The sequence below is a fragment of the Camelus ferus genome, chromosome 11 (genome assembly GCF_009834535.1).
Source record: "Camelus ferus isolate YT-003-E chromosome 11, BCGSAC_Cfer_1.0, whole genome shotgun sequence".
NCBI classification, from domain to species: Eukaryota; Metazoa; Chordata; class Mammalia; order Artiodactyla; family Camelidae; genus Camelus; species Camelus ferus.
Genome location: NC_045706.1, coordinates 24,706,277 through 24,730,553, shown reverse-complemented (window position 1 = coordinate 24,730,553; position 24,277 = coordinate 24,706,277). Strand labels below are relative to the sequence as shown.

The window sequence follows — 24,277 nt, the reverse complement described above, 5'->3', positions numbered from 1 at the left end:
AAACACCCTGGATTCATTGTGCCCCAGAAAGAGGGGACTAATTACTGGCCTACACTCTGGAGCGCCCAGGGAGAAAACAGAGGCCAGTGGGGTAGAGAGGGTGGGAAATGGGGGTGGGGGGTTTGAAGAAGGGAGAGAGAAAGCCACAGGATACATTTCAAAGTTTCTCTAGCAATTTGGGGGTGGGGGAAAGAAAGCCTGGTCCTGATGTGAAATCATACAGAGGTCAGAGCTGGGTCTCCCACCCTTGTGAGAAAGTGGTGAATCGGAGACGGTTTATCAAACGATCATTTTTTTCTTTTGAAACTGGGAGGCAGCAGCTTGGACAATTCTGCAGATGTGCTTGATGAGTTAGGGACAAAAATGGCCCTTCTCTGCCCCCCTCCTCCCCTCCTTCTATAAGGGCTCCCATCGGGGGTTGCTTCTCCCTCCACTGCCTCCAGGGCCCTCCCCTCCCTTCTTCAGTGGTCAGCTGAGACCCCCACCCACTGCTTGCTTTTGTACTCTTGGCCTTTGGACATACTGACAGAGGCCTTTATGAGACCCCAATCAAGACCCCCATGTCACAGGTACCTAGTAGAGACACCAGACCTTTTCAAACAAGGGACAACAAGGAAAATCGGCTGGCCCATTGTCTCTTCTCTGTGCTAAGTGAGATGAAAGGGGCCCGCGGCCCCCTCCCCTGAGCCCGCCTGCCAATCACCTCTAGTTATTAAGGTCACAATGTGTAAATTCTTTTGACCTGCACCTAATCAAAGATTCACCGGCCCTTTCAAACCCGAATGGGGAGGAGGGGAGAGATTCCCTCCCATAAACCCAGCAAACTCTCCCTCAATAAAAGTTCTCTCTCTGATTCCTTCTCTACTTCCCATCTCCACCCCCTCGCTTCTCCTCACTCCGCCCTCCTCACCACTAGCTTCAGACACAAATGACAAGCCCCATGGAATTACTACCCAAAAAACTCTAGGAGGATTTGAAAGTTTCTATTTAATTATCTTTAAAGAAAATATTTTGGGACAGGCAGAGTTGCCCAAGCAAGCCCAGAACCTGGGCAGCCCCTGTGGCTCAGATGCCAAATCTCTCCAAATGGCCAAGTGGTCGACGGACTTTTTTCTCTCCTAAATCAGCTTTTTTTTTTGCTTTACCCAGGATACCATTATATGTGGAGAAAAAAACTGGGATTAATGTTACTCCCTCATATTGTCACTCAGCATCCCCAGCTCAGTTGCTGACCCTCCAAAATCCAGTTTACACTCAGTGGTTTTGTGAACTGAGGGGCAAAAAATTATCAAGCCCAAAGTAGACAACCCTCAAGGGAAAAAAAAAATAACCGTAGGGTAGAACAATAGGGAACAGAACAAGAGCGAGAGGAAAGAACTTGAGAGAAAGTAAAACTTAAGATTTTGTGTTTTGAAAACTATAAAATGCTTAAATCAAGCAAGGAGAATAAAATGCTTGCAAATCTTCATCAATCAATATTAAGCCATGCATTTTAATCTTATCCATCTTATCTGTCACTTAGAATAGGAAGGAGGCATAACAGGCAAGGTAGTGATAATTTACGTAAATTGCCCCCAAATGCTCACATCCCACCTGCCTACTCTTGCTGGATGCCTCGCTCTCCCTTTCCCTCTCCTGCTCCTTCTCCCTCCTCTCTCTGCTCCTACTTTTCCTCCTGCCTCTCTGATGATACCTTTTGCTTCTTGGTTTCTCCCTGCCCAGCTGCCTTATTTCTCTGTGCTTCCTTTCCGTGCTAATCCCACCTGTTATTTCGACTGCTGTCTCCATGCCGAAGCTTCCACATCTCAACCCCATGTCTGAGCTCCAGGTCACCATTCCCAGCTGTCTCTGGCCATGGCTCCCTGACTGTCCTTCACTAACTCAAACAGAACTCAGTCTTCTCAAAGTCAGGGTATCCTCCTTTCATCATGCCCATAGAGGAACTTATGCGGGTCTCTCCCCTCTCTCCCCTACACAGTCACAACCACCTACAGATTTTTTCCTGTTTTTCTTGAATCCAAGGTTGCCTTCCCACTGTTTCCAGGAGTCCAGTCTCTTACTGCCAACAAAGTGTACTCCTGGAAAAATGTCTTAACAGCCTCAGTCTCCCCTCACTCTCCAAAATACCCTACTTATTGTACCACAACATTTAATCATTTAACTGCTTCAATTTGGCCAAAAATCTTTCATGGTTCCCTATTACCCTCAGGTTAAAGTCAAACCCTGCCCTTCAAAACCCTCCAAAACTATGCCCCAAAGCTCCCCTCCAGCCACGCTGCCCACTATTCTTTTACATAAACCCTCCCCCCTAGTCAGCCAAACCTATCTGCTCTGAACCCCCAAACCTACACTGAGCTTCCCCATCCCTTAGTATGTCTTAGCTCATACAGCTCCCCTGGCCTTAAGTTCCCTTCTACAATTTAACTAGAGCTATCTTTTAAGTCCCACTTCAAATTCCATGTCATCTGGGAAGCTCTCCTGGTGACAAAACAGCTACTGCTTTCCTCTGATTTCCTATCGATAACCTTGACAGTTGATGGCACTCACACTGGAATAAACTGTCATCTGAGCACGTGCATTTTTTCCCAACTGAAATATAAGCCCCTGGATGGTAAAAATTGTCTCTTGTGCTTCATACTCCCCGTGTATCCTTGCACACAGCAGCATTCTTGATACATCTGTTAAGGCAGGCGCTCAGCGATACGCATCATACAGAAAAATAGTTCAGAGTTTACACTGCCTTTTAAAAAATTCCAGTATTTTAACTGTTTTCTTTCCCCACAAAAGGTCCCAAGCATGAAACTATGTTTAACGCTGATAAAGGAAATATAAGGAAGGACCATTTCAGGGTGATGGAACTATTCTAAGCTAATTGTGGTGATGGTTGCACAACTCTGTAAATTTGCTAAAACTCATGGAATTGCACACTTGAATTGTACACTTAAAATGGATGAGTTTTATGGGATGTAAATTATACTTCAATAAGTGTTTAAAATTTTTTAAAATGTAGGTCCATGGATCCTTAATTTAAATAACTGCGTAAAGGAAAAAGGAAAAATTCTCTCCATAATTTCCCGATACTAAAATAGACATTTAAATGTAATTTGTTTTTATTGCTAAAGATAGGCTTATTATAAAAAAAAAACTTAAATACAAAGAAGTAAAAAGAAAGTAAATGTCAGCAGAAATCTATCACATAAGAAATAACTGAAAAGATAGTCACATAACTATCATACTATTTTGTGACCTTTTCTCATTCAACATATGTAATGACATCTTTGGGGTCAATAATTATATACATCTATGTCATCCTTTTAATGGCTAGGTAGTACTCTATTGGGTGAGTGCACCATAGAATACTTAACCAGACCCCTATTAATGGATATTTATGTGTTCTTAATATAAGTCTTTATGTATACATCTTGCATACATCTGGTTATTGCCTTAGGATAAATTCCTAGAAGAGGAATTTATGTGTCAAAAGGTTTCCACATTTTTATTTTGATACTCATTGCCAAACTAATGTAATTTTAAAACCCTAATTTTCCTCTCCTTATTCCTGGACCTGCCCTTACCAGCCTGCAAAGAAGAATTTTCCTGGCCATAGACCTCTAAAAAGTGAAGAATCCTTTGAATACCTGTATTTTTTGTGTGAATTTTTAATTTTTATTCTCAACCACAGCTCACCCTGGATGCTAGTGAGAATCAAACTGGCCGGGAAAGTAGAGAGCTTTCAAACATATTAACCCATGTGTCCCTCTCTCTTCACCAAATGTTAAAAAAATCTCACCTTCATGCCCAGATGACCCTTCCCTTGGGTCATTTACCAGAGGACCCCACTCCAATCCCTCACATGGTCTCCTCTCATTCAGGCCCAGGATGAAAGAGGCCCAGGCTTGGCCAGGAGAACTAATGCTACAGCTGCAACAAAGCAGAAAATAGCAGGAGAAAGAGAAGCGTTCTGCAAGAGTAGAGTCCTTGGGAGAAATAGAGACAGTGGGTCACATGCCCTGAGATAGGCCCTCTCCATAGCCCCTGAAGGCCATGGTGCGGTGAGTTCAGGGTGAAGAGCGTGTGCTAAGCGATGGCTGATTAAATCTGGACAGTGTCCTATAGGGAAACTGTGTTCCTGAAACTCCACAGAGCTTTGACCAGGCACCACAGGACTGACCCAGGGCAAGACTTGAGCTAATCTCTCTCAAAATTCCCCAATCAACAAAGAAGGGAGGGAGGGACACTCATGGTGGCCTCGAGCAGAAAGTGGTCCATTCCACTTACCTCGCACATCTCTGCTTTTCCCTCCCTCTCTGCTCAGCTAGTGCATGTCACATGTGCGACAAGCCACACACAAAGGAGGAGAAGCAATCCCCACAGTTGCATGGTGGCCTCTACTACCGAGGTACATTTACACTTGAAAAGCTCGCCTTCCACCCTGCCTTCTGGCCTCTCTTTGTGTCTTCCTGCCTAGCTCAGCTCCTAGAAGGAAGCCCATATGAAACTTCTCACCTGACCCCTTGCTGTGCCAGCATAATGAAAGTGATGGCCATCCCCTACGTATCCCCACCTCCAGCACCATGGAGGCATCCAGAAGCAACACAGACATAAGTGTCTCCAGCTTGGAGCAGAAAGCTACACCTCTTTAGATGGGACAGGTGAAGCACGGAAAGTCAAGAGAGGAACAAGATCTGGCGGCCACACCTCCTGCTTCACCAAGCCTGCCCACACCATAAAGAGGATCAGAGAAAGCGTAAGATGAAGGGCCTTGGCTTTAAGCCTTCTCAAAGCAGGCAAGCTCGTGCCTTCGGGGGATGTGCTCTTCAGCCCACTGAAGAGGCTCCAGCCCCCGGAACTGGTGTGCACGTTATCTAAAGAGCACTGACTGCAGATGGAGCTGCTGTTGCCAGCCTGCTGTGAAAATCAGTATACTACACCATGACCACCTTTACCACACTTCTAGAAGCTGGGTTATGGCTTTGTTGTAGGAAGGTGCAGAGGAGAAGACAGCAGCGCAAGCTGAGGGGCTAGAGACAGTCTGAACACAAGAACATGGAAATGGCGTGTGTGTGTGTGTGGTGGTGGGGGATCACAGCAAAATATGATTTATAGTTATTTTCATCTCCTAAAAGGTTCTCTCTCATTACTTGAAATTCTCTTTTGCAAATTTTAAGGCCCTGCTGAAGATTTTGGATGTTATAACATCCCAACTGGCACCCCACCTGCCCTTCGTATACTTTTTTGTGCCCCATTCATGTTTTAAATTTGCATTGCAAACTATGAAAAAGGAAAGCTTCTGCAGAAAGCAATTTCCTGGGCCAGCAGCTCTTGGACTAATATTCCCTTTGCAATTATCATGGCTTCTGCATGCACGTACTCTCCGCCCTCCTCCCGCCGGCTCTCCTCCCCCTTCCACTCCTCCCTCCTTGCCAGCACCTTGTGCCTGAGCCAAGCCTATCTGACAGGTCACTACAGACTATGTCACAAACTACCCCTATGAAAATGTTCTTGCCCCTAGAGAAGCAAGAACCAGCTGGAAAAGGTACAAGGATCTTGGGTACTCAGCTTAATAGAGCACCCCACAGGCAAGAGGTTTAGTCTCTAGCACAAGGCACAAACCTTACACAAAACAGGAAATAAAACCCCTCCTCCTCAAAGTTCACAATCTGAAACTATGAAAAAAAAATCCTGTTCAAGAAATTACTAAAGAGGCACAAGGATTACCAGATATCCACTCCACACAGCCGAGATCTTTTAGCATCGGTATAAAGGAAGAGTCAAATATATTTGTTGGCTTGCAGAGGTAAAAACGCATCCTTTGTCATCATCTTATGTAGGAATTCTAGTCAGCACAGCAAAGTTCAGAATCAACACAGATCTTTTTGATTCATAGCATCTTTATGGCCAGTTTTCCATATCAATGGTGTCATCATGCTGGTGGAATACAGGGACATCTATTCTGAATAGGTGGTGTGAGGAAAATGTTCTAGCTCTTGGATCCCATGCTCCTAACCCCTCAAAAGGAACTAGTACAATAACGAAACTCACTGATGCAGGGAAACTCATGGGCAGCAGAATTCCTATTCTTGGGTCTTAAGCCCATGACCAAGTAAAGCCACATGTGACTGTCCTGAACTCAGAGAGGGGAAGAAATATAACTGACACTGTGGACTGCCACCTGGAGATCCCAGGAACCAGGACTCTGGTAGATTGAGTTGGGGGCGGGGAGACACCTTTTCAAAAAATTCAGTTTGAAATGAAAAGGAAAACAAGGAACTTAAGACTTGACTCAAAACTGAAGTGCCAAAATCTGCCCCAAATGGCCTGAAAGTCACCTAATTACAGGAGGATGGGGTGATTCTTCCACCTCTGACATGACCCCCCAATATACAAACACACATTATGCTGCTAACCCAGCTACACTCCCATCATTGCCTTTTTCACTTGGGCCCAGTACAAACTCCACCCCACCCCAGGCTACTTATAAGAGTAAGGTCCATTGGCTCAAAATACTAAGAGCACAGGTATTTCATGAAGATCCCTCTTTTGACTGAAGTGAGTGTTGCAGCTAACAGGTGGGGAAATCTTCTTAAATATACGAGTGTTATCATGACAGGACCACTGGAACGGATCGGTGCCATAAGTCAGACAGGGCTAGAAGTTTCCGCCCCACCATCAGGTTTCTCTTTAGCCTTGACAGATCAAACTCAAGCCGAAGCAGGCTACAGAGATCAGTTCAGTCTCTGAGCCAAAGGTCTTCACAGTGAGGGACCAAAGCTGCCCTGGCTGGGCCTCTGCCGGCCTGCGTCCCAGATTAATCACCACCAGGAGGGGCCTGGACACCAGCCTGCAATCTGAGCCCAGCAGCACCTGCACAGGGGTCACTCCGGCACCTCCCTCACTCCCCTTGGGCAAGGCTCCAGGGCGTGAGGGTGTCCACCTGTTGACTAGGTTACCTGGAGCAGGCGGGCAGGATGCTCAGCCATCTTCCATCCCTCAGATAAGTCACAGACAGTTTGAGTTAGTGCAGGAAGGAGGAAAGATGCGGTGACTCAAGCAGAGAAGTCAAGGCTTCAAGAGAAAGAAAATTCTCAGCCTCTGAACAGAAAGACAGAAAGGTCCCAATGCTCTTCTTGCCACTGTCTAGAGATGAAATTTAGCTCAAAAACAGCAGTGGGTGAACTAAGCCCTCAGAGGTTATGAGCTAATGAGATGCTCCGGGAGTGTTTGGGACACATTCTCATCATCTACAAATCAACAAGATGCTGACAGGAAAGAGGGAGACCAGAGCACGGATGTCTTTTCAAAACACCCCCAAATGCTGCCAATACACCTATTTGATGGAAACTTAGAAATAAATTCACTCTGTGAGGGTGCAGGAGAGCTTCCTCTGAATGCCAAGACCTCAGAGAAGAGTTTCCGCAAATGATCTCCTAAATCAGTAAGCTATTTCAAACACATGTACACACAGTGCTATCAACTACGTATGGTGTGTGTACACATGTCTGTGTATGCTAGAATGCACTTTTTAGGACCAATGGCCCCTATTATAAATTCTTCTTAGATGGTAATGTCTTTTATATTGTTGTTTCTCTAAGTCTGACTAGAGTAGGAGGAAGTATTCTTGAGATTCAAAAAAAAAAAAAAAATCAAAAGGAAGAAGATAAGCAGAAAGAGCTGGATCTTAGAACATCTGTCCCAGGCCCCAACTTGCGATATAGGGAGAAACCACTCAGATGGGTGCACCTTTTCCCACCTGCCCCATGGCCCCAGGGGAGGAAGGGTGGGAGGGGTCCAAGTCAGATTGAAGTGTGTGTTCCTTGAAAGAGCAGAGAAAAGCACAGGTCAGATAAGAGGAGAAAGAGCTCCTACACGCGCCTTCATTTGAGGAGGAACACCCACATCCTGACTGTTACACCTTGTCCCTCCAGAGCTCCAGCTCCAGGAATTCCCTTTGAACTCCCGACCGCAACCCAGAGTTAGGACAGAGCAGTGGCTACAATTACACACTTGCTTGGAAGGGGGGGTGGGGGTGGGTGCTGCATGTGACAGGCCATGAAAGGTCCCTGCCTATAAAACAGACTGGAAAACAAACCCTTAATTTAAATGTTAATGAAAGTGCTGTAGAGACATCAGAGGCTTCCCGGCTGCTCAGAGAACAGCTACACCAGCCACAGAATTTATGGCTCCCCTTCACCCTCCTGCCTCCCTCTCTGCCTCATCACCCACTGAAGTTTAAAGAGGGGGAAAAAAAAACCCAACTAATTTTAACATTAACTCCATGCTTCCACTTTGGGATGTGATTGCTAAATTATCTGTCGGCAGAACAGTGATCAAAGGTGGAAAAACACAGGCATATTGCACACACAACCCAGAAAAGCCAGCCTCAGCCAAGGCAGGAAGATTACCTTCTCCCTTCCTGATGCAGGAAGGGTAGAAGAAATAGCAGTGCAGGTAGGGACTGGAGCTGGGAGGTGCAGGCAGCAGGAAAAGGAGGAAGACTCTGACCCTTCCCTTGTGCTCTGCTACCCATCTGAGAACTTAGCATATCGTATTTGCTAAGTTTGACTGGTCTGTCTCTCCACCAGACTATGCTGTCTAGCTCACTGTTGTTTCCCCAGGGTCTAGCACATAGTAATGCTTAAGAAGTATCTGGAAAGAGAAAGAGAGATTGGGACAGAAAGAGGAGAGAGATACAGAAACAGAACAGAGGAAGAAAGAATTTAAACACTAAGACTGGGAATGGAAATGTGTCCCTGTTAGCAGGGACAGGGTCCTGATGCATGGACTCTGTATCCATAGCATCCCACCTTCTACAACAGCTTCTGTTTCCATTTGCAGTGTTTTACTTAAGTCAGTTCTTCACAACTGAGCCAACCTTGCTGGCCAGGGAAGGAGTCGCTCCCACAAATGGGATCTAGGCCAACCAGGGCTGGTTGGGTTGCTGGTCTCGGGCCAGCAGCTCAGCATATGAGCCTCCCTGTGCCCAACATGCCCTGGGCACTGGCAGAAATCCAAGGTCTTGAGGAAGTGAAACCCACCCCTGCGGCATTTTGTCCTTGCTACTGATGGATATGCCCGCGGGAGAGGCTTGGCTTAGCACCGGCAATGAACTCTAGGGTGGCGGGCACTGCCCTGAGATTCAGCAGGACCAGACTCTGATTCAGCTGTATTCCTACACTCATCTCTTTCCAATTTTAGGTCATTTTAGGCTGGACCAGTGGGCCAACCTAGCATTACCCAGAGCTTCCTTCTTTCTCCAGGAGTCATGCCACCCCTTCCAGCCCTGCCATCCTCTGGCCCTTCCATGCTGTCTTTGTGCCTCTGACTGTCTCATCCAGTGTCACCACATGCAGGAGGCTCCCTCCAGTGTGCTCTTCAGCCTGGCAAATGGGGACACTGAGCCTCTCCTTGCCTAGAGAAGGTCTCCTTAACCTAGACAAGCCCCTGACCCTGGGATGGGAGAACGGACAGATCTTGACAGCTGTGGGCCAGACCATCAGGATGACCAGCTACAATGTGAAGCACAACAAAGTCATCCCCCAGAGTCTCTCCCCAGGTTATCAAGGTGAGGGATCCCCTTCAGGACCCAGCTCTTTATTGCCAACTAGAAAAAGCAAAACTCAGAGGTGCAACCTTTATTTTTGATTTGTCTTCCCTTAATAGCACTGAGTGAGTTAGGAAGCCCAGGGTGAAAGGATTTTGCTGAACCACCGGGAACCAAAAGAATCTAAACTGAAAGTTGGCTGCCTCTTTTTCCAATCTTTCAGACCTCTCTGTCAGAGAAAACTCCAGATGCAATTACCTTTCACTAAAGAAGAGCATATTTCACAGGCTGGTGAATGTGTGTCTGCCACACACACAACACACAGTAAACAACACACTGGGAACAAACACCCTGCTCTCCCAGAAACCCATTCCCTTACCAAACAGTACACAGTTATTGCTTTCCTCCCAGACTCTCCCTCACCTCTGGGAGAAATGAAGCAAGAAGGGGCAGCTCCTCCATCAAAACCCCCCAGAGGCCACAACTCACTTTACAAATTTGAATTGGTACATTTCATGCAGACTTGGACTAATCCTCCCAAAAACAAACAGGCCACCACAGTGAGCAAAGTTACACAAAATTACATTGTATACCTAATAACACAGCTAAGTCAAGTTTCTACACCTATACCACTCATGTTTCCCTAATGACAGAAACAAGAGAGAAGGGATTAAAACCCAAGTGTCCTTGGAAGCCTTCCTGACCACACTCCCTCACACCGTGGCACATGTTATGAGGAGATGGGGAAGGATTCTGCTTAGCACCTCCCTCTTCTTGGAGGGCAATAAATACGGTGTCTGCAGAGAAAGGAGGAGATTTGGACTCCTCTCTCTTCCGCTCCCAGGCAAACAGGGCCAGTGGGGCTCCTGACTCATTTCACCACCAACCCTCCCCGTCCCAAGCTGTCTTGGAGGGGCCCTGAAAACTGAAGTTCTATGTGCACTGGCACTCCTGGGATGGTGCCCGAGTGAGCCCAGACCTTGATTACACACTACCTTCCTTCCCTACCCCTCTCTAGCTCAACTCTGGCCTCCAGGGAGAGAGAATGTTCCCAGGTCCCCACAGAGCCTTTCAAGGGTCACAGCTACTGTCTGAGATTCTGGTGGTTGAAGGCATAGCAATGACCCAGAGGCCTGCCTCGTGGTCCTCCCTCAGCATCACAGCATGTGGCAACAGGCTAGAGACCTGAGCCCCTCCTGCCCCCTCCCACATGTGCCCTTCCTTGAGCCTCAACTTCTCCATCTGCCAGCAGGGGAATGACCCTCCCCGTTCCTCAACCAGAGATAGACTAGTTCCAGGCACTCAGTATCGTCCGGCAATCATTATAGCTATATACCAGCTTTCCCCACCACTGAGTAAGGGCCTTGGGAGAGCTGCCCCACAGCAAGTGTTCAGTCAATACATGGGGAGCAAGGAGGAAAGGGAGTGAGAAAAAAAGAGATGGAAAGTAGAAGGGATGAAATCAAGTCTTTAGTTCTACACTTCCTTACTCTGAGTATTTACTAACTTTATTCAGTTGGAAATAATTTTTTAACAGCAATAAAATGCACTGCACATTTAAAAAACTCTGCTTTTCTGTGTTACTCATGGAAAAGTACTCAGAACTCTATGTGGCCTCAGGAGGTTGCATGTCTGAGACTTGTTGGGCTGAACGTATTTTGGCCCCACAATGACACCCAGATATGTACCCTTACACCAGAGGCACACCTCCAGCATCTCATTTCTGTCCCATCTCAACCTGTCCTTCCACTCCTCGAAGAGCTCCAGGCTGGGCCTCTGCTACAAGAAGAGGGCTGCATCTGTAAGTCATGAATCCTAAAAGCAGGGTTATTTAGTATTGGGGCAAGAAGATGGGCAGGAGGGCACATAGGAATCAGAGAGAAAGGTCTTTGCCTGCCACCTTCCTGTGGCTCCTGGCTTTCCTTCCATGGTTTTTGAGGACCGAAACATGGCTCTCAGCACATGACTGGTATTAAATATCATCCTCCACAAGCTACGAATCAAGAACTCAAGGTCGAGGAAGGAAGGGTGACATCTGGACACAGGACAGAATACCTGCTTTCTCCCAGTCATGAACACCTCAAATTACACCTAGGGCTTGAGGTTTCATGTTTCATACTACAAGTTTCTAAGTACACACAAATGAAAAGAAGGCAGGAAAGTCCCAGCATCAAAGATAAATATGATGAAGAGCTCTGACAAATTATTTTAAATAGAAGAAAGAGATTGAGATGTGTTGGGTTTCCCAACTGTCCTGGATCCCTCTAACTGTATGAGGGAGCAGCAGGGGAGTAAGAGGTCGTCAAGTGAATGAGGAGTACCTGTCCTGGAAGACAGCTGCTGCCTCCTCGCTCTCATGTTCTTCATGAGGGGTTCACGGCCACAGCACATTAGTGACAGTGACAACTGTACTCAACAAGAAAGGTGACAGGGAAGGGAACAGAAGGCAGCCATGGAGGACAGGAACACCACAGGGGAAAAGGAGAGGAAAGAGAGATTCCTGTTGAGCCCTCACCTCAAGAAGACTGCAGAAGAGCAGTGTAACTCCATGGGGGCCAGGAGAAGCCCCAGGGAAGAGTAGAGACATGAGAGCAGCTAAAGCCACTGATGTTTTACCAGGTAGGAGAGATTCTGGCTGACACAAGATTCTAGCCCTTTTAGCTTTGTAGAGTCTTTTCATATTCATTATTTAGATCATCTTCACAACAATCTAGTAGGGTCTATAAGGGAAATTGCATTCACATTTAACAGATGAGGAAACTGAGGCTCAGAGAAGGACTTACCCAAGGCCACCCTGCTGGTTGGTAGCAAAATGGAACTCCAGTCTCCCAGAACAGACCCTACAGCTGGGAAGCAGTGTCTCCCCAGAATGGAGAAATGGATGAGTTTACTGAAAGGTTCAAATTCATTGGCACAGTGGGAAGAAATGGATCGAATGATAAGGTGAAAAGATCCCTATCACAGTATATTTTTTGGGTAATATAAAAAGAGGCAGAGAGAACACCACATATACTCTGGTCATCTATTGTAATGAGAGAATCCCAAATGCAAACTATTTTTTAACAGAGTCCAAGATACCATTTGTGCACTTGGGGAAAAGGTCATCTCAAATAACTGTGGGTCAGGAGCTGAATAGCCAGCCAACAGTAAATGAAAGAATCATCCCAGGGCTCAGAAAGTAAATTGAGAGGACAAAAAGACACTTAAGGAGAATGTGAAAAAAACTTGAGACCTAACTTTTCACCAAAGATGAGGCACATCAAGGATTTAGCAGAGGGTCTGGCATAGAGCACATGACTAACAAATGGGAGCTGCCAGTCACAGCAGGAGTCACAGAGCAGCACTAGTAACACTAGGAAGCCAGACCCTTTCTCAAAGCCAGCCTCCACGTTGTGGCCAAAAAACCTCAAACCTAGTTTACCGTGATCTAAACTGCTTCTTAGTGATGAAGGCAGACTCTGTCCTCAACCTCTTTCACTGACATCATCTTCAACAGATGCCATGCTCTATTCTGTTAACAGGTGGCCTAACACACTCCAGAGGAGGTAGCTGGAGTGGAGGAACATGAGGATGGGATGCTGGGAGAGCCTGTACATGTCTCTGGCCTAAATCCATGTGCAGGAAGCACATGGACCATCTCCAGCCCTGAAGAGCATTCCTCCATCACTGACCTCACCCAAGCCTACCCAAGTCTCCTGAAGATAGCAGAAGTCCTCAGGTAACCACCAAGACAAAGTCACCAGCCCATGTGCCACCTCCCACAGGCTGTCCCACCTTCTTTAAATCCTTACACATACAGCCCACAAATACCCAGGCCTGGCTAACTGGCTTTAAAAGGGGCAGCATTAGGAAGAAACTGAGGAGAGGACAAAGCTCAATGGTTCCATTTTCCACCCTCTGCTCCCACACACTTAGGCCTTTCTACTCCCTGCTGGTCTTTCCTTCCTTCTTTCCTAGGATTGCTAGAATGATTTGTTCTGAACAGCGACAGGTTTATAGGTTAGCCGACACCTCCGCTCTGTGGAATTTTAATTAACTTCTCCCATCGTCAATATGCTAAGGAATGGGGTCTCCATTCTCTGAGGTCAGCAATGTGTTTCAGGTCCTGCTATATCAGCCGTCAAATTGAAGAATTAATGACGTGGCTAATCGGCTCTAATTCTTTAGGAAGAAAAAAAATTGAGAGGGAGTTGTGGGAGGGGGCAGGAGGAGGGGTGCAGGCTCCACGGGGTGAGGAGAAAAAGGCTGAAGGGGGCTGAGCAAAGGGGGTGACAAACTCTCTCATAAAACAAGTGACTGACTTAAACCTAGTGTTGGAGGGTGGCAGCTCCACAGCTTTCCCACTGATCCCCTGGGTGAGGAGTGTGGGGTGAAGGAAGTGGGAGAAGACACTAGGTAAACACTCTGACAAAGCAGGTGCAGAGAGGGTGTCTATGTACCCTGCTGGTAGGGGAGAGGGGCTCTGCCTCAGTTCAAGGGAGACTAGAAAGCAGAAGTCAGGATGCAAAGCTCACTCATTCACTGGTAAAACTACAGAAGTATCAGTCAGGCCAAAGGATAGGGTAAAGCCACCATCAAAAACTGGCACTTCTGCTACAACTGTCAATGAATCTACTCCACATACATGACTTTGGATGAGGGCCCAACTGGACATGGACTCCAAGCCTCTCCTGATGATGCCCACCTGACCTCGTAAAATAAAAGCATTATTATACGGGACAAAACCATACCGCAGAACATCTCCCTTACCTGAGCAATGGGCTGATAGCAATGGACCAGACTCGGTCTTCAGTCTGGATGGTGTGTAAGCACTGCCCCAGTCGGCCTGAGGCCAAAGGCCATACCTGGAAACAGGAGAGGAGATGCTCTCGTTGGCATTGCCTGGGATCAGGATGGGGACTGGAAAGATGCACCAGGTAGCGTTACTAGCCCTAGCGGGGCAGGGAAATGGAGAATCTTTTCTATCCTGTATACACAGAGCTCTGGGTCACAGCAGAGGGGACTCTCCAGCTTCTGGCTCGCCCACCGCCCAGATGCTGGCTCCTAGTCCTAACCACCCTTTCACTTTCACCTGATAGCCCTTACGAGCAGCCAATCTTACATCAGGGAATCAGAAGCTCCATATTCCTCAGCTGAGACTTGACTGAGAAGCCTGGGTAGGTGGGGCTTGCCTCGCTCAGCAACCTCCCCATGTTTTTCCTCTCGCTCATCAAGATTTTACTTTGGGGAGGTAGGGAGAGGGAGGAAGATCAAGGCCCAGTATGGGAGGACAGAGATAGAACTAGAGTAGAATTAGAGAGAGGAGTAAAAAGAAAGATCCAAGGGAAGAAAAGAATGGAAGAAGAGGACTTCAAAGTGGGAAGGTGGTGTGTTATTGTTTGTTTGTTGATAATGCCCAGAATCCAGTGCTATTCATGTCAGCAGGGAATTTAGCACCTAGTGTCACCAAAAGTAGCAGAAAAGCTTAACTCTTTTAAGCTTCCATATCTCCTACAGGTTAAAAATATTGCTTGGAGCACATTATCTGGTCCCTATCAGTCAGGAATGTACATTAGCAGCCACTCTGGGCTTAACTCTAATCAACACTCACAGAGCCCTCTCAGCGGTCAGTGCATTTAGAAATCTCCCATTAAGCACAAGGCCCCCCTCACCTCACCCTACCCTAGATGACACTCACAGGGAAATAAGCCTCTAACCAAACAGAAAGGAAACCTCAAATGTACAGGGCTGTTCCCAGACAGCAGCCAAGGAGGGATTCTAGGCAGCCAGATGGATCAATGACCTCTCAAGGTCCCTGCAGTGCTATAAGGGGAACATACAAAAGTCAGTCAGGACCTTAGATGGAAGAACTTTCAGGAAACATTCCTAGAGTTTAAGGGGTAGGTGACGGAGTAGGGGTGGTCCTGACTTCTTAGGATCACATGATATCTCTTCTCTATAAAAGGAGAAAGTGTTTCTTAGATTTCGTGTGTATACGACAAGGGGAGGAGGGTGAGAGTTACTTTTCCCAACATAGGGAAAAGAAAATAAATCTAACGAGAAGATCCTGAGTGGGGAAGAGCAGAAAACAAAGGTAAATACCACAACTTTCCTGGAGTGCCATGATTCTGGCTCATTCTTCTGGACCAGGTCACTTTGACAGTAACTGCATGCATCTAATGTCCTCTCTCAGACAGCCCCAGCTTGGAAGAGATGTCTGCCTCTTCCCTGATGCAAACTCCTAGCAGGCAGGTTCTTGCTTGAGGTGGGTGGGGAGACACTAAGGACTCTGATTACAAAATCTATGGGGACAGCCCTAGGCCTGAATTCACTAGTGCCCTCCACTGAATGGGCTGGTGGATCCCTAGACCGTAAAAACTACAGAACCAGGTTCCTGGTCTCCAGGAGTGGCTCAGGAAGCATGCTGCCAATTTCCCGAGCATGATCTTGGCTCTTCTGATCTGAATCAGCGGCACACTACCCACCAGAAACACGAGTGTGCTAATCACATCTTAATCCTCTGTGGTCAAATCCAAAATACACCCATCCCTGGAGAAGATACAATTCAGTGGGAGTGGACATTTATACAATCCTTTTAAAAACCAGTTGGCAATATGTATCAAGATCCTTAAAATGACCAAAGGCTTTGACTCAGTAATTCTATTGCTGAGACTCTATCCTAAGAAAATAATCCTAAAATGAAGAAAAACCTAAATGATAAAAATACTCCCTGCAGCCTGCAGTAGCAGAAGGAGCATGCATAGGCTTTAGAATTAGGCAAAGCTGGGTCTGAACCCTAGCTGTTACTTACTTATCTCTGATCTTAATGTTTCATAACTTCTTAGCCTCAGTTTCCTCATGTGTAAAATGGGAAATAATGCCTATCTTTCAGGGTTGCAGTGTGATAAAGTGATGTTAAGTATAGAGCACCCAGCACAGTAGCACGGTATTTGGCAGGTATCAGGCATCAATAATGGTGGTTCTCATTTCTATAAGAAAAAACTAGATACAAGCATCCACCAATATGAAAAAATGGTAACTAGATTATGGTAACTCTGTTGTGAAGCCATTAAAGATGACACTTAAAAATAATTTGTAATAATAATGGAAAACCCTATAAAATAAAGTAGACACAGCAGGGTATACTGCATATATAAAATACATTATGAGCATAATTATATGGGGAAAAATTACCCCAAAGGATAAACTGAGAAAATGAATAAATGTAAAGTGCTTATTAGCACAGTGCCTGGTTACATTCTGTTATCACAAAACAAAAAAAGTAAACCTATGTACTGAAAAATAACTAAAATCAGAGGGAAAAAAAAAACAGTTCAAACATTCCTCTCCTTCATAAAGTGTCCCCTTCCAGGTCAGATGTGATCTCTCCACCCTCTGAACTTCCTGGCCCTTTCCCTAGAGCCTTACCCTTCATAGTCCTCGCCACCTCCCCCTCCAACCAGCTTCATAGCTAGTGCATGTATGTCTCAGGTCCCCTAAGGGGAGGCTGTATCTTCCTCCCCTTTGAAGTCTCACATACAGTAGGTGCTTATCAGAATGAAAGAAAGAATAAAGGAAAAGGAAGAAATGAAGGAATGATCAGTACTGGCCCAGGTCCAGCAAGAATATAAGCTATCATCCTATCACATCTCAGGATGGGGCCAGCCTCACTAAAGCCCAGGGAGGAAAGCCAACCTAAATCACAGTAAATCTGAAACTAGGGTTGGGGGAGGGGAAGGAACAAGCTCTCTGGGCAGTCCCTAGCTCAAAAGTCTTGCAAAGAAAATATTTTGCTTCCCTTTACCCCCACAAAACAAATCTCTTTCCTAAAACACAGTACAAATTTGGGGAACTCCCAAAAAACAGGCTATAGATGTTTACAGACAAACATGACTAAGTTCTCACATAGGTTCAGGTATTAGGAACCCATAAAAGCCGCTGGAGAATTGCAGATGCCACCAAAAAGAAATAGAGTTGTTATAAAAGATGAACTGTGGGTAATGTGGAAATGGTCCAGCAAGATGAAGGTGGCTAACTGTAAAGACAGCAATAGAAAGGAGAGAACATATGCAGCACCCAGAAAGCCAGAAAAGAGGAGCTGGTCTGGAGATCACTGGAGAGCCCCAAAACAGCTGACTAGCTTTCTGGAGTTGAAGAACCAGGGGGCAGAATTCTGTCACTGACCTAAAAGAAATTCTCAAAAGGAATAGGATGTTCTGCAGTGACCATTTTAGAATTAGAAAGTACCTATTTTAACACTTAAGAAAAATCTAAGTTGGTACTGAAAACATGAAACCAACCCAATATCCCAAGTAAACTTGCTATCAATCCTCAACTGTAAGCAGTCCACACCCCTGAATTGCTACCTGTGGTCATAGAGCTCAGTTTTATACTGCTCTGGGTGTCAGACCACAGAGAAAAGGATAGAAGAAAGAGATGCCACTGAAAAGGGAGAGCCAGGGGAAGCTTGAAGGCATGACAAGAAAATGCTAGAATGAGATGGGAACATCTAAGTCACAGATGCACAAAAGGTTTCCATGCAAATTGACTTCTGAACAATATGGAAAGTTAAGGCTGGTCTCTTTGCAAGGAATGGTACAAAGACAGTGACCAATCAGAAACCTGAAGTAAGTACTGGGTGTGGGGGGTGGGAAGCGGGAGATAGAAAATTTAGTTTCCATGTTGATTCAAAAGATTTTCTGGATTTTTCTCAGGTTCCCTTGTGCTACTGTGCACATCCTCCTGCCAGAATACAAAGTGTAAGGGAAAAATTAGCAAAGGGAGGAGAAACTTCCATAAATAGAAAGGAACATATTTAGTCCTTCTTTTTACATAAATTAGCAACATTTTCACATGAAGGTGTAATCAACAGAGGGTACCTGGAGTCAGAAAAGTTAGTGAGAATGACTGCAACTTCTCTGTCCTAAGTCCTCTCTCTCTGTGTCTTAGAGCCCCCATTTGCTGACATGGATGAGCATTTTGCTCTGTTAGCACTGTGAGGTCTCCAGATGCTGGGAAACAGACAAGCAAGAACCTATCAAGCCTCTTGCACCATCAACTGAATTGTCAGCAAAGTTCCCACAGCAGCCCGAAGGGACCAGGCATGTGTGGGCCCTGGCAAAGGCTACTAGACACAGGGATGGAGGAAGTTCTGTTTCATGGGTGGAAGCCTATTTGACCCAGATGTGGACGAACTGAGTCCATAAAGCAGGGGTTACACTATTTATCAGCTTGATTCTGTTGGGCCTTGGCAGATGTCTGACTATAGACCAGACAGCCTGGCAATGACGCAACAAACAACACCCTTCTCCCATCGTCTCTCTACTGCTTACTGACCACATTACTCTCCGGAGAAGCAGTAAAAACACATTTTAATTATCAGCCCGATTGCTTATAAACAAGGTGGTAAAAAATTAACTTTGCTAAACAGAGAGTGAGCAAAAGGAGGGAGATTTTAAAATAAAATACTGGGGTCAGAACTCAACCCACGAACTTGAGGAAACTCAGCTCAGGGAGGAAAAGCTGCCCAGGCCCTCTGTTTTTGAGTTCACGCCACATTTCAAGTGAGTGGCAAGCTTCCCAGCCACTGTCCACTCCCTTCCCAGGCCAGCTGGCAGGAACAGAGCCTGGCATGGCAAGCTGCATGCCAGAGGCACATAAGTGAGTTCTTTATTGTGTCGTTTCCCCACCACCCCAACTCAATGCTCTCAGCCAATCCCAAGACTCAAGGTTCTCTCCACCCTCTCCCACCCTACTCCCTATAGACAAGAGGGAATAACAGTATGTAAGGGGGAGACCACCTTACCTTGGCTGTCCTGTCCCTGGAGCCACTCACAATGATGCCCCCTTTGCAGTCCACACAGTTCACCTCCTGTTCATGGGCTGAGTACTTGACAGTGAAGGTGCTATGAACCTTATGAATGCCAATCTTCCCATCTCTACAAGAAAAGTAAGAAGCCCACACCCAAAAGCCAATTATTCTCTCTGTAGGAAGAGAAAACGTCTACAGAAACAGCCTGAGTCCCCAATGACGTTCAAATTTGCTAAGCTTTAAGCAATTCAGCCCAATAAGGTGCTGAGTTTCTAGATAATTTTACTTCTTCAGTACACTTGGGGCTAAACAGAGCTGAGAGACAAAACAAATTTCCCCCTTGAGAGTATCAAAACCAGCTTCACTTTTCATTAAAGGCTCTTCCTGTTTTCCTTCTCCAACTAACCCTATTAAGTGCCTTTGGTAAATCTCCCCACTTTAAACAGAAAAAAACCCACTACCCTTTCTTCTAGTCTCCCTCCTCATCCCTTTGGAGCTGAGACAGGAAAGTCAGAAGCAGACAGAAGGTCCCTGAAGAATGCTAAGGAGAAGGGAAGTAGGAGAAGCCTGCAGCACTTACCCTCCTGCACTGATAATATGTGAGTTGGCCAGCACGAAGTGGCAAACATCCTCATCATGCCCAGCAAAGACTCCCAGGGGCCTCCGGTTCAAGCTGGCACCATCTGGGCGGAACTGATAGGCCAGGATGAAATTAGCCTGGGATATGTACAAAGAATCACCTTCTAGTTGCATCCAGGGCATCTGACTGCAGAGAAGGAAAACAAAATTTAAGGACCATCAAGATATAGCATGAAAACTCAACTCCAATCTTTGGAGAGGCTGACCAATCCTCAACTTAGCAAGGATAACTTGCAAGGCTAAGTCTACACCTCATCCTCCTCCTTCAAAATTACCTACCCTTAGGCTACCCTCAGAATACTAGAGTGATTGAGTTTTGTGGTGACCTAATCTTCCTTGGACTTTCTAAAAGAGAGTCAGAATTAAAAGGTCAATTAAATATCACTTAAATGGAGAATGCTTAAGACTTGAATGACTGGCTACCTACACTTCTTGTGGGTAGGCAGAGCTTAGAAAATGCAATGACTGAGGAGTGGGAAAGGGCAGAAAGAAACCTTCCATCTAGATGAAACAATTTTCTTTCATTCTGTGTCCTCACTGACTTAAAGTGTAAGTGATCAGGTTCAAGGTTCCAAGACTCCCATACACACCTCTTTCCCAATAGATCAGTTAAGGTGTGACAGAGAAAGACAAGAGTGAGCCCAGGGAAGCCCCAATCCCTTGTCCTACTAGAGCAAAGGGGCCATTTTTAAGTGAAAGGAATAAACCCATTTAGGAAAGGATACTAATGTACTGATTAAATACCTAGGTCCTCACAGGGGATATCTACATTTCTGTATTAGAGGGTAAATGTGGCAATGGAAAAACACAGCTCCAGAGCAGTCTACTACAGTTTAGGGGCTACAGAGTAATAGCTGGCGCTCACAGGCAGCTGATAAGAGAAATCCACAAATAGTTAAAGATTCCCTCTATAATCTGGCAGGAGGAAGAAAGGATAGAAGCCACAGGCCAGTCCTATGACATGGAACAAGCCTTAAGAAGAGAGAAGATGCTGGCAGACACCATGCTCTCTGGTGGGAACTAAGCCCCTTTCCCAAGGTAGACATCCCAGCAGTCTGTCCTACACCGTATAGAGGTCCTGGAACTACCAGATCCCAAGCAAAGCATAGGGACAGCTGATTCATTCCCATTTACAGAGACACCATCTCCCACTGCCAAGCCTGTCTGAGCAAACTGGGTTGTGTTTCTTCCCCAGACTCCTTAATACAAGCGTCATGGGAATGTGGAAAAGCTCTGCAAATTGACTTGACGGGCCATTAAATGCAGCTTGGACTTTGTAGTAACTAGTTTCTGCACATGAGGTTTTTACAAATGTGTGCATATATTACATGGAACATGTGTACAGTGCGTACAGATGCCTACATTCTCACTCATTATGCACATTCCTCTTCAACATCCCCTTGCACAAGTTTGTGGCACACTCAAGTGGGCGGCGAGTGGAGGGGTTTGAAATTCATGTGTTTAGAGCCATCTGGTAAGCAGCCATTTGCCCAGGACAAGAAACCAGGTTCATGCCAGGTGAACGGTGGAGAATCCCAGGGCAGCCTGGTAACTGTTTTGTGTGTTTGTTTGCCAAATTGCTTGAAACCAGCTCAAAAAGACGTCAGGGACAAAACCTTGACAGAGAAATAAACTCTACTTTCTGGTATTAAAAGGCGTAAGTGGGAAGCAGAGGGTAAAGTCCTTCATTGTACACATCCATCTTTCTCCCCTGTAGTTTCTTTACAATCACTGCCACCACAAATTTTACAGCAACTCGTGTCAGTGAAAGCAGCAGAAACTGGACACAAGCAAAAGAGAAAAGGTCATCAGATGAAGAAGCCTGCCTGGACCTATCAGTACAGATCTAGGTCAGATGGAATGAGGAATCATGATGTTCCCTATCCATTCCAACCAATCAACAAGGAGCACTTTTTTGGTAGGGAATCAAATAACTATGACATAATTTAGCATCAATGAAGCATAAAATGTGTGGCATTAGCAGTACCAAAGCCATTATCTAAATTTCCTGCCATTTTTTTCTAAGTTCTACCTCCTATAACTTATACATCCAAACATTTAGATCCTATTTTGCTTTTTAATAACAGTAGGGGAGAGGGCTACAGGAAGCCAAGAGTGAAGGTGTAACTTCTTAGAGTAGAAGATTTAAAGAAAAATAATTATAAAGCAAGATGGGATGAAATATTGGTTTCATTCATTTCTTTTGATGAGGTGCATTGACATAGGTTACCTCTGAGTGGTAAGATTATAGGTAAATTATTTTCTTAAGTTTTTAATTTTTTTCAAAATTATACAATAAACAGTTATTTTTATGATCATAAAAGTATGGGATCTGTTAAGATACATTTTTTGTAATCCTTTTTTAAATGTGAAAAAAAGTTGTCCCTCTGGTGCCCCTTTGGTGGTAGTGTTTTATGGATCACCAGTGCCCCATCACCCAAGACAGGCACATTTACACTCCAGCTAGGACCAGATTTTTCACTTTCCAGAATGTTTTTATGTCCCAGGTAGCTTTAAAAGAGTCAAGAGGCTACTCACCTGCATCTCCACTTCAGCAGAATCCCCTCTCGGCAGCGCCCCAACTTCCAGTTCTGAGACACCCTCACCCGTTCCTTCACTGGTACACTGGCCATCCTGTGTCCGGGCAGAACAGATAATCCAATCACTACAACTCATTGCCAACCAGAAAAAACTCCATGGGCTTACAAGTCAGGACTCAGGAACATCAAATATCTAGATATATAAGTGAAGGGGTTAAGAGACAAGAAAGAAATAACTCTTCTCTCTCCATACTAGGATAACCAAGAAAGCCAATGAGAACAGCCTGTCCTTTAAAGTGTCCATAGTGATGTCAAAGCAATCTAATAGGGAAAGGATGACAAAGAGCGCTGGAACCACTGGCTAGCCATGTGGAAAAAATTCCTACCTCATACCATACAGAAAAATTAATTCAAAATAGAGCACAGATTTAAACATAAAATCTAAAACTATAAAGCTGTTAGAAGAAAAAGTATAAAAATATCTCTGTGACTCAGGGGGTAGGCAACAGTTTCTTAAGACACAGAAAGCAGTAACATAAAAGAAAACTCCAATAAATTAGATATTATCAAAGTTAAAATAATCTACTCATCAAAATGAATACACAAACCACAGTCTGGGAGGAAATATTCATAAAATGCATATCTGGCAAAGGGCTTATATTCAAAAAATATGAAGAAATCCTCTCTGTATATGTGTGTGTCTGTGTGTATGTGTATATATATATATTTTTTGAAAGCCAATAACGAACTCTCCTACATTCTTGGTGGGAAAGGAAAATGGTAGAGCCATTTTGGGAAAAGGTCTGGCAGTTTATTGTAAATCTAAACATACAGGTAAACCTACTCTATGACTTAGCAATTACCCAAGAGAAATGAAAACGTATGTCTACAAAAAGACTTATACAAGAATATTCATAGGAACTTTAGTTATAACAGCCAAAAGTTGTAGACAGCCCAGGCATCCATCAAGAGGCAAATGGATAAACACATTTCAGTGCATAGTCGTATAATGGAATACTATTCAGCAATAATAAGGAAAGAACTATTGATACATACAGTAATGTGCATGAATCTTAAAAACATGCTGAATGAAAGAAATGTTACACAAAAGAGTTCATATTGCATGATTCCATTTACATGAAGTTTGAGAAGAAAGATAACTAATCCACAGTGAAAAAATTAAAAAGTGATTACCACCAGGCTGGGGACAGGAACTGACTGGGAAAGAACAGGTAGAAACTTTCTGGGGTAATATCCTATACCTAAATCTTGAAGGAATTTGAGTTATGTGTGTATGCATTTGTCAAAAACATATCAAATGATACACTTAAGATCTGAGCATTTTGTTGTATACAAATTTTTTAAAAGAACCATAAATTAATATACTCTAGTCAATGATATGCATGCATGCAGAAGTGTTTAGGGGTAAAGTGTACTGATATCTGCAACTCACTTTGAAATGCATGATAAAGCAAACATAGTAAAATGTTAACTGTAGACTCTAGGTGGTGGGTGTATGAGTGTTCACTGTATAAACCATTCAACTTTTCTATATATGTTAAATTTTTCATTAAAAAATGTTGGAGGGGAAGTATCAATAGTACTTTCTGGATGAGGGAAGTTAGAGCAGGAAGAGATGTGGGAGCACAGCAGAATGGCATAGTTTGGGGGTGGGTTAGAGTGGTAAGGGATACGGAGAAGAGCTCAAAGCCCCTATGAAAGTTCACATTTGGATGGAATTTTGAAATTGAGGGCAAGAATTCGAAC

At 44.9% G+C, this 24,277-nt stretch overlaps 1 protein-coding gene across 6 annotated transcripts in view; it reads right to left on the bottom strand.

Moving 5' to 3' along the window:
* Nucleotides 1-24,277, bottom strand: part of FBXW4 (F-box and WD repeat domain containing 4) — an 85,328-nt gene that overhangs the window by 45,268 nt on the left and 15,783 nt on the right. For all 6 annotated transcript variants that reach the window (XR_004323818.1, XR_004323819.1, XM_032491051.1 and 3 more), the window contains exons 2-5: nucleotides 22,509-22,604; nucleotides 19,912-20,097; nucleotides 19,326-19,458; nucleotides 14,291-14,385 (exon numbers count right to left, since the gene is read on the bottom strand). Coding sequence is in view for 4 of the 6 variants with exons in the window: in XM_032491051.1 (XP_032346942.1) it covers nucleotides 14,291-14,385; nucleotides 19,326-19,458; nucleotides 19,912-20,097; nucleotides 22,509-22,604 (510 nt within the window). In the remaining 2 variants the exon portion in view is untranslated. The remainder of the gene's footprint in view (nucleotides 1-14,290; nucleotides 14,386-19,325; nucleotides 19,459-19,911; nucleotides 20,098-22,508; nucleotides 22,605-24,277) is intronic.